This window comes from Dromiciops gliroides, chromosome 5 (assembly GCF_019393635.1).
Source record: "Dromiciops gliroides isolate mDroGli1 chromosome 5, mDroGli1.pri, whole genome shotgun sequence".
Taxonomy (NCBI): Eukaryota; Metazoa; Chordata; class Mammalia; order Microbiotheria; family Microbiotheriidae; genus Dromiciops; species Dromiciops gliroides.
In genome coordinates, this window is record NC_057865.1 from 215,958,282 (window position 1) to 215,976,485 (window position 18,204).

General features: G+C 49.1%; 1 protein-coding gene across 6 annotated transcripts; it reads left to right on the forward strand.

Moving 5' to 3' along the window:
• The first annotated feature begins 429 nt into the window (after window positions 1-429).
• On the forward strand, window positions 430-18,164 carry PRPF40B (pre-mRNA processing factor 40 homolog B). Of its 6 annotated transcripts, none has more exons than XM_043965094.1 (27): window positions 474-493; window positions 3,181-3,219; window positions 6,334-6,414; window positions 7,299-7,442; window positions 7,931-7,996; window positions 8,686-8,713; window positions 8,951-8,976; window positions 9,081-9,191; window positions 9,561-9,681; window positions 9,796-9,820; window positions 10,048-10,230; window positions 10,467-10,581; window positions 10,673-10,737; window positions 11,229-11,393; window positions 11,497-11,605; window positions 11,927-12,077; window positions 12,882-13,033; window positions 13,580-13,694; window positions 13,846-13,937; window positions 14,684-14,800; window positions 15,253-15,390; window positions 15,577-15,663; window positions 15,939-16,025; window positions 16,190-16,364; window positions 16,931-16,992; window positions 17,216-17,362; window positions 17,502-18,164. In XM_043965094.1, the coding sequence occupies exons 2-27, from the start codon at window positions 3,208-3,210 to the stop codon at window positions 17,526-17,528; spliced, it is 2,601 nt and encodes an 866-aa protein (XP_043821029.1). In that variant the 5' UTR covers window positions 474-493; window positions 3,181-3,207; the 3' UTR covers window positions 17,529-18,164. The 6 variants fall into 6 exon arrangements, with proteins under 6 accessions (XP_043821024.1, XP_043821029.1, XP_043821025.1 ...); XM_043965088.1 differs by having other exon boundaries at window positions 475-493; window positions 17,498-18,164; XM_043965091.1 differs by having other exon boundaries at window positions 475-493; window positions 12,900-13,033; window positions 17,498-18,164.
• Window positions 18,165-18,204: the final 40 nt, after the last annotated feature.

Consider the following 18,204-nt stretch of genomic DNA (forward strand, 5'->3'; position numbering starts at 1 on the left):
TCCCTCTGAATACAGCTGTCTGCATTAGCAGTGAGGTCCCCATCACTGGAGGGCTTCCAGCAGAGGATGGATGCTGTAAAAGGAACATGCGACTTCCGTCCCGGGGGCTGCAGAGAGGGAAGAAGGAAGGGAGGGAGAGAGGGAGGAGGCTAGAGGGAGGAGCCCCACGCTGGGGGTCAGCCGGGAGGGCCGCCCAGGCGACTGCGCGGCCGGAGGCGGTGGGCGTGGCCTTGGGCGGGCGGCCCGTCTATCATTCTGGAGTTCGGTTCGCGCGCTTCCCGCACGAGCCAGCGTCCTGGGCGGGGGCGGGGGCGGGGCTGGGAGGGAGAGGGGGGAGGAGTGGAGGCGTGACTCGGTGAAGCTGCCTCTACTCCGGCATTGAAAGGGTGCTTTCCCCGCCGGTCCCACCCTCCTGCCCTCGGCCCGGCCAATCAGAGAAGCTTTTACTGGCGGGTGGGCCGGGCCGGCCCAGCTGCTCGGAGGCTCTGGCATGGTAACGTCCCCGTGCGGGGGTGGGGGGTGGGGGGGGGTGCTGGGCCGGTCCCACAGCGCCCCCTGCGGCCCGGGTCGGCGGTGGGGGCTGGGGGGAGAGGGACTGGGGGGCAGCGAAGTCCCGGTGGGCTACCTGAGGAGAGAGACTGGGCCAGGGGCGAGGAGGCATCGGGGTGGGACGGGGGAGGGGCGGCAGTGGGGCTCTGGGGAGAGGGAGGAGAGAAGAGAGAGAAGGGGTGGGGGCGGCCTGGGGGGAGGGGAGAGGAAGAGACCCCTCAACAAAAGGGGGAGAGAGACTGGGAAAGTGGGGGTGGGGTTGCGTGAGGCAAAAATAGAGAAGGAAACACGGGGAGTCACAGGTTATATCCCCCCTCCCCTCCCCCATTCTTTTCTCCCCCTTCTCCCTATTCTCCCTTTTCTTCCCCCTCTCCCCCTTCCTTCCTCCACTCCTCCCCTTCCTCCCTTTCCCTTTCCTCTTCCCTCCCCCACTTTTCTCTTGGTCCCCTCTGCCCCTCTCCCCAGCCCCACAGGGGCTATGAGCCCTTTTAGGATCCCCCCCTTCCCCAGTCTTTGCCTGCTTGGTTGTAGGAGGCCCTGATACGGGCACCCCTGAACGTCAGGTGAAAGGTCAAGAAAATGGGAGCGAGCAGACAGGGAAGTCACGGAGAAGGGGACTAAAAACCAGAGAAAGGGATGAGGATGCAAAGGAGGCCTTCAGACTGAGCCTCGAAAAGTCACTGGAGGCCCTGGGAGGAGAGAAAGAATACTTGCAGATTGGGGGGAGGGGGGTAGCACTTAGGCTAACCAAGAGATTTCAGGTGATGGAGGAGTAGAGTTGGAATAGAGATGGAACTGAAGTGGCAGAATCAGAGTGGCCAGGTTTTAGCTAGAAATTAGAGTACTGAGAGTCAGTCAACAAGCATTTATTAAGGGCCTACTCCGTGTTAGCTCTGGGGATACCAAAATTGGTAAAAACAGTAAAAACCTCAGAGAGCTCTCAGTCTAATGGGGCAAACGACTATGTGCAAACAAGGTACATAGATCAATTGAAGATAATCTATTAAGAGAAAACTGAAAAAAGCTTCTAATAGGAGGTGGTATTTTATCTGAGACTTGAAAGAAGCTGAGAGGCAGAGATGAGGAGGGAGAGAATTCCAGGCATGAGGCTCAGCTTGTGAAATGCAGTGTCTTGTGCATAGAACATCAAGGAAGGCCACTGGCACTGTATCACAAAGTATGGGGGGGGGGGGGGAGAAGGTATAAAATACTGGAAAGGTAGGAAGGCCAGATTATGAAGGACTTTAAAAGATTTTCTGTTTGATCCTGGAGGTAATAGGGAACCACTGGAGTTTATTAAATTGGGGGGAGGGGTTAATATGATCAGACCTGGGCTTTAGGAAGATCACTGATAGCTGAGTGGAGAACAGCCTAGAATGGAAAGAGACTTGGAACTAGGTAAAAGTGGAGAGCTGAATTGCAGTTGACTTTGGAAGCCTGCAGCCTCCATTCTGTTTCCATGTGAAGCAGCTATTCAGTTGGGAGACTTTCAGTCCCTCAGGTCTCCATTTTCTATTGTCAACCCAGAAAGATGGTAGGGTAGGACCAGAGGGATCTAGAAACCTTCTAGTCTAACCCTTGTTACCTACCTCCCTACCTGAAGAAGACTGAGTACTTCACAGATCCACTGGCATTTCAAGATTGGCTTTCCCTCAGGGTCATAGGAGTAAGATGGGGGGGGGGGGCATGGGGAGCTATGGAGGAATTGGTCTCATTGCGTGACTTTGTTGGAGTTCCCTACATCAATTTACTTTCTCCCTTCTATTCCTTTACCTTTTGGAGTCCCCAACCTTGTCCCTTAGCTATGGGTTTTGTGATGAATTTGTTTTGGGGAGAAGGACAGCTTCCCCTGTAAAGACATTATTTGGGGGGCAGCTAAGTGGTGCAGTGGATAAAGCACCAGCCCTGCATTCAGGAAGACCTGAGTTCAAATGTGATCTCAGACACTTGACACTTACTAGCTGTATGACCCTGGGCAAGTCACTTAACCCTCATTGCCCAGCCAAAAAAAAAAATTATTGGAGATGGGTAATGGTCAATTGTCCTTTCTCCTCTTCCCTACCCAAGATCTATTTCATGGAAACCCCAGCATCTTTTTATTCTAGCTCAATAACTGTCTCACCTGGTATGGTTCAACGTAACTTCCTATCAGACTGCCACTCAGAAGTATAACTTCTGCTTTACTTAAAAGTTAGAAAGTAGAGGGGACATGTAGGATGTATGACATGGGAAAATGTGAAATGGAAGGAGAACTCTGAAAATTTTGCTGGATTTGCCATATTTTTCTCTCACCACATTCAGGAAGGTGCCCAAAGCAGGCCTTAGCCAATGTCAACTCCTAACACTTAGTAGGCACTTCAAAAATGCTTGTTGAATTGAATGCTCTATGCAGATGCTCTTATCTTGATTTCCCAAGACTAACTATGCTATATTTGATCTGAAAATAATTTTTACCAACCAACATATTTTACTGTTACTATCTCCCCCTACCCTACTCAGTGTGCTCAGATAATTGAACAAATACAAATATATGTGTTTGCATGTTTTTAAAAAGTGACTAAGAAAACAACTTTTGAAAGTTTAAGTTTATGAAACAGCTAAATTAGGGTTTTTTTCTTCACCTTACAAAAGGATTCACTTAGATAATGACTTTTCCTGATGCATTTAAAGGTATGCCTTGATTTTTCTTTTAAATTCAGTTTTCAAAAAAACTTAAGGACACATCATTTGTGTAAAGTGGAGGCATATATATGTATATACACATGTATGCATTTGTATATATACATATACACATATGCCATCCTTTGTATAAGATGGTACTGTTGATGTTGGTTAGTGTTTGTGAATACATCATTAAACAGATTAATTTGTATGTTCTGACCACCCCCCCCCCACTCCCAGCCCTCCCAGGCCACATCCATTCCCTTTCTAATCCCATTAATGGATGGCTGTGTTTCAGCACCTCTTCTGAATTACAGCTGCTTAGATATCCCCAGGTTGGCACTGCTTCAACCAAATATCCTGGACTGTGAAAAGTAATTAGGAAAGCAAAGTTGCCACATTGTGTATATGTGTGTGTGTGTGTGTGTGTGTGTGTGTGTGTGTGTGTGTTACTTTATGTGTGTTTATGTATATATATAGGTCACACTGTATTCCTCGGTCAAATATAATTTCTTTTGTTTCATCTGTACCTCTGCTGTCCTCCATTAGTCCAGAGAATTTGTTGTTGAACATGGATACAACAGTGCTAATAAGGCTTATCTGTGTTTATTTCCCAGGGAGTCCTCATTTTGGCAGCCTGGAATGAGGTCTCTGGATAATGGAAATCTATAAGTAATCCATCCTTCTCACCAAACATATTGCTTCCCCCTCTTTCTCCAACCCTGCCTTTCATTAGAGCTGTTTGCAAGAAGCCATGTAGACAGTAATGGCTGCCCCTTTTCTCCTGGCCCTCTTCTTGACAATGAGGGAAGAATGGAAAATGGATGGGAATAAATGGAGCTGAATATTTTATATGTTGGTACCCCAGCCCCATGGATAATGGAAAGAGGGGCCAGACCATTCTAGGTTCTCCATCAAAGATGGGATTTTTCAAACCCAGGGGGGATTTGATGTCCAATAGAGATGGGACAGAATTTAAGTATTTGAGTACCTATCTGTAGAATATTGTAGTAGACCCTATTTGTAGGATTGAAAAGACTATAAGAGTTTGTCTCTTCTAGAAATTTTTCTGTTGGAAGAGACATACATGTGAAGTAACTAGGGATCAATTACAAAGCAACATATAAAGTACAAAAATACCACAATATAGTGTGGACTAAGTAAATATCTGCTGAATGGCAGATAATAAAGAAATTATAAGAATGGGGATGAAGTGGAATTAATGAGAAAAAGAAGCCTTGGAGGAGGTAAGTTTTCATTTGGATTTCAAAGGAAGTGATGGAGCTGCAAGGAACAATAATACGGGGGAGGATTTATAGAGTTGATGTGGTAGGGATAATATATAAATATATATGTACATATATAGTTATCAGATATAAATGGTACATAGATACATATACATATCTATGATTTCATTGGTATAGGGAGATCTTGGTGAGAAAGTGCCTCTACTGATAGAAATCAGCACCTTCTCTTCAGTTTACAGTCTGGGGAATTGCCTGGGACACAGAGAAACTAAGTGATCAGCCCAAGTTCACACAGTCAATAGGTATCACAGGCAGTACTTGAACTAATGTCTTCCTGAAGCTGAGGTCTAACTGCTAACTACACCTCTCTGCTCTTATGGAAGGCATTAACTAGCCACTGTCATTCTTAAGCAGGGCCCTTTCTAATAACTGGGATTGTCCAAAAGGAGTAAATTTCTTATCACTGAATGTCTTCAAATGGAGGTTGAATTGTTAGAAAAGATTCGTTAGAATTGGTAATATTTTCTACTAGTTCTTTGGTAGAAAAGATTCCTGTTCAGTTTAATAGATGACCTTTGTGACTCTGTTTTATCAAGGACAGATCTAGCCCTTCCATCTGAAGCCCCCAACTCTGTGTTCCCCTGGCCATTGTGCCTGTGTACAGTCTTCCTATGGCACTGTCCTGTCCCTTAGGGACAGGATGGGGAATCTTGGTGTATTCATAGGGAGTGGTGTAGGATGAACCTGTTAACAAGCACAATGTCTAAAGTTTGTGATTTTCCCCTTCCAAGTGATGCTTTGGGAGGAAGATGTGATGAGGAAATCCTAACTCTAAATTAGATATTCAATAAAGGAGCAAGGTTAGGGCATGGGGATGAGCAGGAGCAAGGATGTACAGGACAAAGGTAGCTAAGCTTTCCTTTTTTAGTCTCTTCTCCCCTTTTAGATTTCAGGAGTAAGGCTGGCATAACATCTGAATAGGTTGGGGATATAGGGGAGCAGATGGCATGCTAGAATGAAAAATAGAGTTTATGTTGGTTGGCTACTTGGGGGAGAAAGTATCCAAAACTTGTCTCAAAGAGAACATCTGAATGTCCTGGTGAAGTAATTTTTAACACCCTCCTAAATTAGGAGGAGTCTGCCAAGATCAAGAGTTCAAAAGGAAGAACTGGCAGGTGCTAGGGTTAAGGAGAAGAACGTGGGTGGATTCAGAAGAGATCACAGCAGCATAACAGGAAAGTCTAAATATATGATGGGAACATCTTCAGGTCTCTCCACAATCTGGTAGGTTCCTTGCCTGAGACATGATGAAGAATCTTGAAAAAGAAAAGACAGGCTTTGGACAAGGGGTAGACCAAAGGATGAGACTGGAGTGATAAGTTTTTAATCTGGGTTATGGAATCAGGAAAGCAGTAGGTTTAGTAGGAGGGTCAGCATTTAGATATCAGGAAACACTTCCTGATACTAAGAGTGGTCAGATTGTGAAAATGGGAATTTAGGCAGCATCAGGGGCTTTGTGGACTACCTGGGTCCACCTAGAACCACATCAGCCCCTGACCTTAGGTGGAGGTGTGAGGCCTTGCAGCTATCTATGTTCCTTCAGTTTATTAACAACCCCTATAACTTTTGATGTAGAAACTGCTGGTTTGACAGTGGTATTAGAATAGCACTTTCAACATGGCTCTGGGAGAAACGAGGCTAGTTTGAGAGGAAAGTACCACTAGAGATCACCTTTGGGCTAGGGAAGGCTATTTGACTTGGAGTCCATCCTGCCCAAATGGTCATGTTCCTCCATCTTCACCCCTTCTTTGCCTTACTGCTATACCCGATCGCTACCTATCCTAGATCCTATGACCATTTTTTTCTCCCTCAACAGTCGGTTCCCGATTCTGGCCCCAGGCCCTTGGCAACACCTGCCCCTTTCCCACCGGGGCCCCCCATGATGCCACCACCCTTCGTAAGTTAAATGTCTTTCCCTGTGGCTCGCCCTTCCAGTCTTCAGCCCCCAACTTTGTGTTTCCCTGACCATTGCTGCCTCCTGGGCATAGTCTTCCCATAGCAGTATTATGCTCCTTGGCCCAGGGACAAGAAGGGGTGGGTTTATGGGAGATGGGGCTGGTGACAAGTTCTGTGTCTAAAATATGTGTGATTTTTTTCCCCTTCACCGCGGCAATGCTGGTGGGGGGAAAGAAAAAGTGAAGAAGTCCTTATTCAAAATAAATATATTTGCTATGGGGACATAGTTGGGATGTAAGGGTGAACAGGGCCAAGGAAATTCAGGAGAAAGAAGGGAGCTGAGTTTTCCTTTCTATTCCTTTCTCTCACTTTCTTTATAATTTAACATAACTTCTGAATTGTCACTGAATCAGACCTGAGGGCATGGGTGGTAGGCGGATGATTAGGGGAAGCTGAGTACCAGTTCTTACTTTTCTCCATTTTTCAGGGGGACTGTTTGGAAAAGAGGATCTTAGAAGGCAGACCACCCCTATGGCTTAGTTTTACCCATTCGGATTCACTTCCCCATGCCTCCTGAGAGGCTGCAGTGTTTATTAGATAAGAGTTTTGGAATTCTAGGCCTATTTCCAGAGCATGCCTTTTACTCCAGCGAGATCTCATTTTAATCCCATAGTTCCCCTTTATGGGTCACAGTCATTGCAGTGGTGACCTTCCAGGCCAGGAAGAGGGAAGGTGCTACCTACTATGTATCATCCACAAGTGTTCTCTCAGTTTGGGGTTGGCATCCAGGCTCCTACCTGCCTCACCTGATCCCAGAGATGGAAGCAGGTGGTCATGTCTAGGATAATACTTCCTCTGCTCAGTGCCCCTTCCCCTCATTTCCAGATGCCCCCTCCAGGGATCCCTCCACCCTTCCCCCCAATGGGGCTGCCTCCCATGAACCAGAGACCACCTGCCATCCCTCCCATCCCCCCTGGCATGATGCCTCCGATGCTTCCACCAATGGGGGGGCCACCACCAATTACACAGGTAATACTCCTTTCCTTTCATCTTAGGGAGCTACAGATAAGTGTTCTTCGGCCCATCAGTTTACCCGAAGGTGTGGATGAGAATGGGGGGAAAGGCAGAAGGAGCTTTAGTTGAAATTATGTAGACCTGGCCTAAATCTAGTGGAAATTAGACAGTGAGTCTAATGGAAATTGAATATACTCAGTCTCTTGGAACTTTCTCTGGGGGGCTTTTTCTGGGGATAATTCTTAGGGTATGGACAGTAAACACTGGGAACACCGGAAGACAAAAATATCTTGGGAATTGGGAGGGGGTGGGACACACCTGTGCAGTTTTTACTGCTGAGTGATTGATGAGAACTGCCAGTTTGGGCTGAGCCCCCAAACCAAGACTTCCTGTGCCAAATGTTCTAAGTGATGGTCTGTCGCCCTGCCCATCCCCACTCATTTGGGACCCAGTCCATGTCCACCCTGACATCTGTAGCTGGTTCTTGCCTTGTTTGTGCTCAGATACCAGGGATGGTACCACCCATGATGCCAGGGATGCTGATGCCCGCGGTACCTGTCACTGCAGCGGTAAGCGTTGGGGGGCCTCCTATGCATCTGAGCTTTGTCCTGCAGCCTTGTGGGTCTGACTCAAAGCAAGGGGTAATTCCCCTCACCCTCTCTTCACTTTGCCTTTCTTACCTTCTCTCTTCACATCCTAATCCATCAACTTTCCCCTCAGTCACCTCATGTGTCTTTCTAACTGCAAATTTAGTTCCATAAATTCCCCATCACACCCTGAAGTCACACACATTTTCTTCTCTCCTATTTCACTGAGATGTGCATACATACTTAATACACACTGCTTTTCACATTCACAAATACCCACTTGGATCCGTGTTAATGCCACTAAAGGAGGTGGCATTGTCTCACTGCATCCTACTCATTCTTTTGGTGCCTATCAGTGCCTATGGGAAGTCAAGCTGCCAGGGCAGGATGTAGGGCTTGTGTCTGCCAGTGGGGGAAATGAGACATTTGGTTGATTTGGTTGATCAAAGCATTTCCATCCAAGGAAAGAGAAGAAAGAAGCGGCTGTGGGATTTGCCCCTGGTATCCCAAGGTTCCAGCTATGGAGGGTGGGGGGATCTGGTTAAGAAGCACAAACACTTAAGAGCCAAGACACCTGGGTCCTGGCCCGGCCTGCTTCCCCTTCCCCCAGGACCTAGGGTCCTGGGGACGACTGGGCTTGGCCCCGACCCTTCCCCCTCTTTCTTCGGCAGACGGCCCCAGGTGTGGACACCGCCAGCTGTGAGTCTTCTGGGGGCTTGGCCCCCCCAGGCTCGGAGGTTGGGGGTATAGGGGGAGGGGGACGGTGGTCTGGAACCTGCCGTGGATCATGCCTGTTGGGGTGCCAGGGAATTTGGGGTGTTGATTGGGCAAGGGTGGGTATTGGTACGGGCGGGATGATGGGGGACCAGATATCTGGGGGGTATTGGGCCAAGGTCGGAACTTGGCCTTAGATATTTCTTTTCATTTCTTTTCCAGCTGTTGTGACTGGAGCAGACCCTACGGTGAGTGCACCAAAAAGGACTAAAGGAGAGGAGCCGGAGGGCAAAGGAGTAGGGAATGGTGGGCATTGGGAGTAGAGCCTGAAAAAAATTCTCTGCTTCCTTAGAGGGTTTTGTGGAGTGAACATGTGGCTCCTGATGGGCGAATCTACTACTACAATGCAGATGACAAGCAGTCTGTATGGGAGAAGCCCAGCATCCTCAAGTCCAAAGCTGAGGTGAAGGATCCTTGAATCTTTGGCTACCACCACAGCCCTGACCCCTCTGCATCTCTGATCTTCATGCTTGTCTCAACTGCTGTGCTTTAATCACCTTTACCCATTACTATGTGTGACACACCTTTATGACTCTGGGCATCCTTAGTTCTCTGAACATACCTTCCTTCTTCTCCTTGAGCATGCATATTATGAACCCAAGTCTTCAGTGTAGCCACTAATTGAGTAGAAAAGTCTGCTCTCAGAACCTGGCCCACTTTCTGATAATCATTCCAGGTTTCCACTCCAATGGTTCTCTTAACACCCTTTAAGTGTAGCACCCCAGTTCTCTGATGCACACCTTGTCCCATAATTCCTACTGTATTCCTGCAGTTGCTGTTGTCTCAGTGCCCCTGGAAAGAGTACAAGTCAGACACTGGCAAACCCTACTACTACAACAACCAGAGTAAGGAGTCCCGGTGGACCCGGCCTAAGGACCTGGATGAACTGGAGGGTGAGGGGTCTGAGGGGCAGGGTGGAGGCTGGGTTGGGGGCTCTGGTGGAGGGGGCACCAGGAGCCCCTGCCCTCTCTGTGCTCTGACCCACAAACTCTCTTCCCTAATTGCAGCTTTGGTCAAACAGGAGGCTGCAGGGTGAGTGAGGCCACCTATCCCCAGGGCCAGTGGGCTTGGTGGGAGCCTTGGGGGATGAAGTATTGAATGAGCCCCCACCTCTTGTTATCTGTGTGAAGAGAGTTCCCTGTATCCCCTCAGGACAGTCCATTTCTAGCCCTTGGTCTTGCCCATGGTATGACCACTCTAACCCTTGACCTCATGCCTGTTTTATACCCCTGCTCCACCATCTGCTGGGGTTATTGCAGGAAGCCACAGCCACAGCCACAGCCACAGCCACAGCCTGAGCCACCTCCTGCTACTCCCGGCCCGGCCCCAGTCCCTACAGGCCTCACTGAACCTGAGCCAGGTGGGCATGAAGACTGTGAACTGTCTGAACCTGCCCAGCCTCTGGATCAGGGGCTTCTGCATCAGGAGGAAAGCACTAGCAGGTAAAGGCTGAAGCACTTCGGTATCTAGGTCAGCTATGTCTAGGCCCCTGATGCATATCTGCCATCCTCTACCTTCTTCTGTGTGTCCAGCATCCTCAACCTTGGTGCCTCTGCCAGGGATCTAGAACAGTACCTGGATCCCAGGGTATGCCCAGGAGGAGGGGAGCAGGATACCCAGAGGCTGGAGGGTAGGGGTATGATGAGGGCACTTTGCCTGAATCCTATCTGGCTCCCAGTGCTGCAAGGCGACAGGAGGAGGAAGAGCCAAAGCTGGAGCCAGAGAGGTCAAGCTTCAGCTGGAGCAACCGAGAAAAGGCAAAGCAGGCATTCAAGGAATTGCTAAGGGACAAGGTACTATGACTAGGGGACGCTTTCTCAGCTTAGGGCTAGGGGAGCTTGTGGACCTTTGCAACCCTTCATCACCCATCTGCTCAATTTCCAGGCTGTCCCCTCCAATGCTTCATGGGAACAAGCCATGAAGATGGTGGTCACTGACCCCCGCTACAGGTAGAGTAGCCAAGACATCCCTTAAATCCTATTCATGGGAACAACAGGGCTGGGGAAGCTTGGAGTGATCCTAGTTCTCTTCAGGGATTGGGATGGGCAAGAGCCAGAAAGGTAAAAGAATAGCCTAGGATGGTTGGGAGAGGGAATAAAAGCAGAAGACACCCAGGAGATTACAGTGATTAAAAAGGAAATGTTCAGAGAAGGTGGGATTATGGGCACTGAAGGGATTGGACTTGGCAAAGACTCATCAGTAATTTAGACACTGCTGAAATGAATGAGTGTGGAATTAGGACTGTGTCAGAAGAAAAAGATTCTTCTCATCCCTACACTCAGTACCTGAGCCATTTCCATGGCCCCTGCTGCGTCCATACCTACTACTGGTTGATATCTTGGGGTGTATACTGCTGGGTTGGTTGTTGGTACTTCCTGAGCTGAGGTGGAATGCAGGTGGTTTGGGCTGACATACCCAGACCTTGTCTTCTTCATCCCAGTGCTCTGCCAAAACTAAGTGAGAAAAAGCAGGCATTCAATGCCTACAAAGCACAGCGGGAGAAAGAAGAAAAGGAAGAGGCCCGTTTGAGGGCCAAGGAGGCCAAGCAGACCCTTCAGCACTTTCTGGAACAGCATGACCGTATGACCTCTACCACCCGATACCGGTGAGGGTCTGAGGTGGGATACTGGATCATTCCTGAAACATACTGTTTAAGGGAGACAGTGCCTTCTCCTGCTTTACTTCATAGTCTGCCTGTATAACCCTAGGCGAGCAGAGCAAACATTTGGGGAACTGGAAGTTTGGGCTGTAGTACCTGAGCGGGACCGTAAGGAAATCTATGATGATGTCCTCTTCTTCCTCGCCAAGAAAGAGAAGGTAACGTTTATCAGCCAAACTCCTTCCAACACCCTTCAACTAGTTGTCCTGCTCCTGCTCCAATCCCTTTGTTACGCATTCAGTCTTGACTTAGTAGTAGTTACATTTTGCAGAGTAGCCATCCAATCCTTTTTAGTTTCTATCCTTTTTGGTCCCAAACAGGGCCATCTTGGAAAAGTAAACTGTTGGTCTGTATCCTTATGTCTCCAGGCCCCCAACCCATAAATATAGTCTTGACCTCCCATCTCTCCATCCAGGGTTCCCCTTTTCTTCTCTCCTAGACACATTTCCTAATTGCTTCCTCCTCTTTCACCATCTCAGGAACAGGCTAAACAGCTGCGTCGCCGAAATATCCAGGCTCTAAAGAGCATCCTGGATGGAATGAGCAGTGTCAGCTTCCAAACTACCTGGTCCCAAGCTCAACAGCACCTCATGGACAACCCCAGCTTTGCCCAGGACCACCAGCTGCAGAGTGAGCCCAGGGCCTCGACACCCCCACATATCCCTCCCCCTTCCCCAAGGACCTCCTGGGACCCCTGGAACCCACCTTGCCCTCTTTCCCTTGAACCTCTTATATTTATCTCGGACTTCTCAGGAGCCCCTAATGTCCTGAACTTCCTGGGACTCCCAGCACCCTCCATATCCCTAGTGCCCTCAGACCCTCTGAGATTTCCCTGTTCTTGACTGGACTCTAGGGCTCCCAGATTCTTTCCAAGATAACCTGGGACATCCCTCTCCTTTCCACTGAGATCCACTATGGCCCTGGAGGTGGCCTAGTAGGAAGAGCCTTAGGCTGGGACATTCAAGAAGACTTGAATGATGCTGATGATTTTTGTAGCTCAGATGAATAAAATCTTAACTTGGCATAACAATATGGACCCTATTGGCCACACATAATACAAACTGCTATTAGCAAATCTCCTGATGATATGAGAAGTACCACATTCTGGAGTGACAGAGCCTTATTAAACCAATTCCATAAAAATGTCCTACTAATTTGTGGGAAGCCCCTTTAGTCACTGCAATTACTGTTTTGCTCTAGCCACTCTTAAAGGGTGAAGTACCTGGACTTTTTTTTTCATGTATTAATCATTCCTTCCCAAATCCTCCATCCCAATGGCCTTTCCCACCTTCCCTATTGTCACTGCCACCTTTTGGGGTCTCACTTTTCCCCACCCTGGGTGCCCTTGGGAAACAGTGGGGAAAGCATCCTTGTAGTGCTGGGGGTGCTGGGTTCTAAGAGGGTGCCCTCTACCTCCCTGCAATGTCTGCTGAGCCTGCTCCCTGCGGGCAGACATGGACAAGGAGGATGCGCTGATCTGCTTTGAGGAGCACATCCGAGCACTGGAACGAGAAGAGGAGGAAGAGCGTGAGAGGGCACGACTTCGGGAGAGGCGCCAGCATCGCAAGAACCGAGAAGCCTTCCAGGTAGTCCTCCTGGCCTCACCATGGGCATCGACTCTTTATCTTGCCCCAGGAACCCTCAAGCTGCTGCTTTGCTTCATGCTCTGCTCCCTCTTCTGCTCTTGGGCCCCACTGTACCCCCAAACTTGCTCTTGTTGCCTCAGCTTCTCTAAAAGCAGAGAGCACCACATAAGCACCAAAGACTTGATACGAGGGCAGAATTTTAGAGGCAGTGGGAGTCTTTGCTGGGCTGTTGCTAATCTCTGGGGTGGCAAGGTTGAGGATGTGCTTACTGGGGAGTAGGTAGGGGTAAGGGGGGGGTGAGGTTCAGATAGATTTCTATGTCTTTGTTCCCTGCTGTGTTTTCTGGTCTGTTTTGAATTTCCTTGCCTCTAATTCTCTTTCTACCTCTGCATTTCACCATCTAGGTATCCTCTCTCTGCCTGTTTTCCCATCTTTCTCCCCTTATATGTCTCTGTCTCCATTTCTCTCTCAATTTCCTCATCTCTCTCTCTCTCTCTCTCTCTCTCTCTCTGTCCCTGTCCCCATAACTGGCCTTTCCCCGCTCAGACCTTCCTGGACGAGCTGCACGAGACAGGGCAGCTGCACTCCATGTCTACCTGGATGGAGTTGTACCCAGCGGTCAGCACCGATGCCCGCTTTGCCAACATGCTGGGCCAGCCGGGTAAGGCAGCCGGGCTTTCCCTCCCCGGCTCCCTGCCCCTGACCGGTTCTCTGCACCACCTCTCCCTTGCCCTGCCCTTAACTTCATTCCCTAGACCTCAGGAAGGTGCCACCAGCCAGGCCCCCCCTCCCCCTCCCTGCCTCCTCTGCAGGCTCCACCCCTCTGGATCTCTTCAAGTTTTATGTAGAGGATCTGAAGGCCAGATTCCATGATGAGAAGAAGATCATTAAGGACATCCTTAAGGTAAGTGGGATCTGGGGGTGTGTTTTTTGTTTGTTTTTTAATTAATTTATTTTTGGTGAGGCAGTTGGGGTTAAGTGACTTGCCCAGAGTCACATAGCTAGTGTTAAGTGTCTGAGGCCGGATTTGAACTCAGGTCTTCCTGACTCCAGGGCTGGTGCTCTGTCCACTGCGCCACCTAGCCTCCCCTGGGAGTGTGTTAAATAGAGCTGACCCAATTCTAACGTATGAAGTAGACTGTAAATTAATGATGCTTTAAGGGATGCTTCTTGGGGAGCAATAAAGCTCTTAATTGTGGCATTTCAGGAACTGGGCCGAGGAGGGGCCTTCTCACTAGTCTTTGGACAGCCTTGGACCAGCATAGCAGAAAGCCTAGTTTTTTTTTGGTTTTGGGGGGCGGGGCAATGGGGGCTAAGTGACTTGCCCAGGGTCACACAGCTAGTAAGTGTCAAGTGTCTGAGGCCGGATTTGAACTCAGGTACTCCTGACTCCAGGGCCGGTGCTTTATCCACTGCACCACCTAGCCGCCCCTGAAAGCCTAGTTTTTTTTGTTTTTGTTTTTTTTTAGTGAGGCAATTGGGGTTAAGTGACTTGCCCAGGGTCACACAGCTAGTAAGTGTTAAGTGTCTGAGGCTGGATTTGAACTCAGGTACTCCTGACTCCACGGCCGGTGCTCTATCCACTGCACCACCTAGCTGCCTAGTTTTTAATACTGTGTCCTCTGCCTCTTCTGTCCACTTAATCCATAGGATAGGGGCTTTAGTGTGGAAGTGAACACAGCCTTTGAGGACTTTGCACATGTCATCAGCTTTGACAAGAGAGCTGCTGCACTGGACGCTGGCAATATCAAGCTGACCTTCAACAGCGTGAGGGGGCAGGGTTGGGGTAGGGGCAGTATGGGGCCCGGGAGAGAACCGTTGAAGTGAATTAGCATGTGAAAGATGCAATGAGGAAGAGCTGTTTTCTCAGGGCAAGGGTGGGGCACAACCAGCAAATACTTTCTAGTCCTTTTCCTTCCTATTGCCCATTCTCTCCTCATCTTTGAGGCAGCTGCATTTCAGGGTTTGTGGTACCCAGTAGCTTGAGCGAGTGGGAGGAGCCCAGATTCCCAGAGGTGAGCCCAGGCCCCTCAGGTTCCCCTCCTGAGTTGTGATCCATGGGAAAGGAGCCCCTGTCTTACACCAGTCATACCTTTTCCCACCCCTACCTTGTTGCCCCACCTGCTTCTCTGCCCAGATGATACTTCTGCCTGCCCCTCCAGGCTTTTCCTATCTTGGAATCTTAAGTGACCCTACTGGGTATTTTTTTATACCTTCAGCTATTAGAGAAGGCAGAGGCACGAGAGCGGGAGAGGGAGAAGGAAGAAGCGAGGAGGCTTCGGCGTAGGGAAGCTGCCTTTCGGAGCATGCTGAGGCAAGCTGCCCCTGCCCTAGAGCCTGGCACTGGCTGGGAGGAGGTGAGGAAACCAACTTGCCATGAGGTTGCATTACATGGTTTCCAAGATTCCTTCTTGCTCCAAAGATATGATTTGATTTAATCTCCAGACCCTTCATCCCTGGCCCCTGCCTCCACTTAGCTTTGTTTGACCCTGAATTTCTGTGCTGTCATCTACATGCTTGGCTCTGTTGTATCCTCCTACAAGGTCCGAGAGCGCTTCGTGTGCGACTCTGCCTTTGAACAGATCACATTGGAGTCAGAGCGGATACGCCTCTTCCGAGAGTTCTTACAGGTGCGGAAGATGAAAAGCATAGCCTCTCTGTTATCTTTCTTCGGTTCTTTGGCTCTGCCCCTACACTACCTCCCCCCTCCCCACACCCCACTCTGCCCAGGCTAACCTGAGCTACTTCTTTTCCTAAAAGCCTTTCAAGGGAGCTAAGGGGACAGCATGATGGGTGGGTAGGTGCTGTAAGGGAATGAGGGAATGTGTCCTAAGGCTGCAAGGTCATTGTGAGGCAGAACAGAAGTATTTCTGGAGCTTCTCTCTTCTTTCTCCTTCTCCATCAGAGCGAGTGCCAGCACTTTCACATCAAAGGCAGAAAACACGGCAAAAAGGGCAAGAAACATCATCGAAAGCGATCCCATTCACCTTCGGTGAGTTATTGGAAAATAGGTATGGGATGAGGCAAAGACCCTGGGGGGTGATGGGGAGGAATCATTTAGAAAGTCGGAAAAACATTCTTATTTCTCCACCACCCTTCTCCTTTCCTGCTTCACTTTCTAAGGGCCTTTTTTTTCCCCCCTTTCTCTCTCTCCAGGGCTCTGAATCTGAGGAGGATGAGCAACCACCCCTTCTTCGGCCCTCCAAACGCAGAAAATGGAATCCTTCTGAGTCAGGCTCTGAACCTTCATCTTCACTTGATTCAGCTGAGAGTGGGGGTGGCCCTCTTGGGAGCCGGGGCTCTCCCTCTAGCCGCCCCCCTCTTGGAGCAGGCAAAGTCACTTAATAGAGCCTATTGTGGGGGAGTAGAGAACCCTAGGAATAGTTGTATGAAATAAAAGGGGGAATAAAAAAGATGTTTGTCAGTGGAAGAGAAAGCTGAAGGAGGGAATCGATGACAGGGTGGAATGCTGTGGATTTCATTCAGGGGAGAAGGCTCACTGGTTGTTGTTTTTTTTAGCTCCCTTGAGGGTAGAGCACTTTGTAAACCTTAAAACACTATATAAATGTGAGTTTGTTATTATTGAGGGTTGAAAAGGGAGGATGGGCCAAAACCACATAGGAGAATCTGAGATTAGAAAGCAGAAAGAACTTTTCTACTGTAATATAGGTGAAATGAATGGAGAGATGAGAGTGAGAAAGGCTAAAGGCTCTCTAGACATCACTAAAGATGTTTTAGAATTAGAAGGACCCAGCTCTTTGGAATGGCTGTAGGAACATTCTTCTTGGAGGCTGGGAGAAGGATGAGATGGCCTGGGGCTAGACTAATTAAGTGTCTAGACTTCCTCTCTTCCCTAAGAGAGGTTGGGGATACTGAGCCACCCTCTTCCAAATCTAGATCATGGCTTCCGGAAGTCTAAGAAGCCGAAGAAGAAAGGCAAGAAGAAGAGGCACAAGTCGGTAAATGGGGAAGGGTACTTACTGTAGGCTCAGGGGCAGTGGTTCTCAGTTCATTTTACTAGGGAGCAGTAGTAATTCCTTTGTGCCTCTGGCTCCTCCCCCTCAAACCAGACCACCTTACCTGCCCAAGACACAGTTTTTGTGTCTTCTCTTTGGGCCTCTAACTTCCCTTCATTCCTGCCCTTCACTAGCAACTAAGCAGTTATGTGGTGTGGTCTTACAGAACAGTCCTGAGAGTGAAATAGAGCGAGAGAAAGAGAAAGGAGGCAAGGAAATGGAAGAGAAAGAACGAGAACGGGACAAAGAGAGGGAAGCCCGGAGGCCAGAGCCCCGGAATCGGTCCCCTGGCCTTGGACTTAAGAAAGAGAAGGTGAGGGGGCAGGGATCCCCCATCAGGGCTCTCTGCATTTTTGCCATCATACCATGCAGTGCTTTCTCTGCTTGTGGTCAGCTTGTACCCTAACAGCTTAGGGTCACCAGTCAGTCAGTGCCTTTGCCCTTACAGACAGGCTGGGACACATCAGAGAGTGAGCTGAGTGAAGGGGAACTGGAACGGCGCCGCCGGACACTTCTGCAGCAGCTGGATGATCAGCAGTGACCCTGAGTCTCACTCTCCCCTTGTGGGACTGTGTGAAGCCTGTGTTCCTAGTACCACCCTTGTTAGCCAAGCTACCCAGCCCAGGACTCCTTCCTCAAACTGGTTGATGCCCGTTGTCCCTAAAGCACCCTGTTCCTGTTTGGCAAAACCCCTCCAAAGGCCAGCATCAGCACTATAAGGTTGCCCCAGCTGCTCTTCAGAGGCCCCCCCCCTTTATCATCTTGGACATCCAATATAGTTCTTGGCATCACCCCTACTCCCTTGTCCAGGCCTGATGGGGTTAGGCAGCACAAACATGAGAGTGAGGAGGATGGCAGGGGGAGTTGTGCCACTAGTGACTACTTGTCATTACCTCTTTCCCTAGGAAGGGTCACTGTGTGAGAGAATTGCAGTCTGCCAATGGGCACTGAGCCAGTTGGGAATGGGGGGGGAGGGAGGCATTCTAGGCCATTCAAAGTAGCTCTGCCCCTTACCCCTCCTACCCTGGCCCAATGGCGCTACCTCTTCCTCTCTCCAACCTGGGAACTCAGTGTTTTTTTTTTAAATAATTAATAATGATAATATTTATAACATGGCTACAGACTCCTGTCTTTAAATGGTTAAGGCGGGGTGGC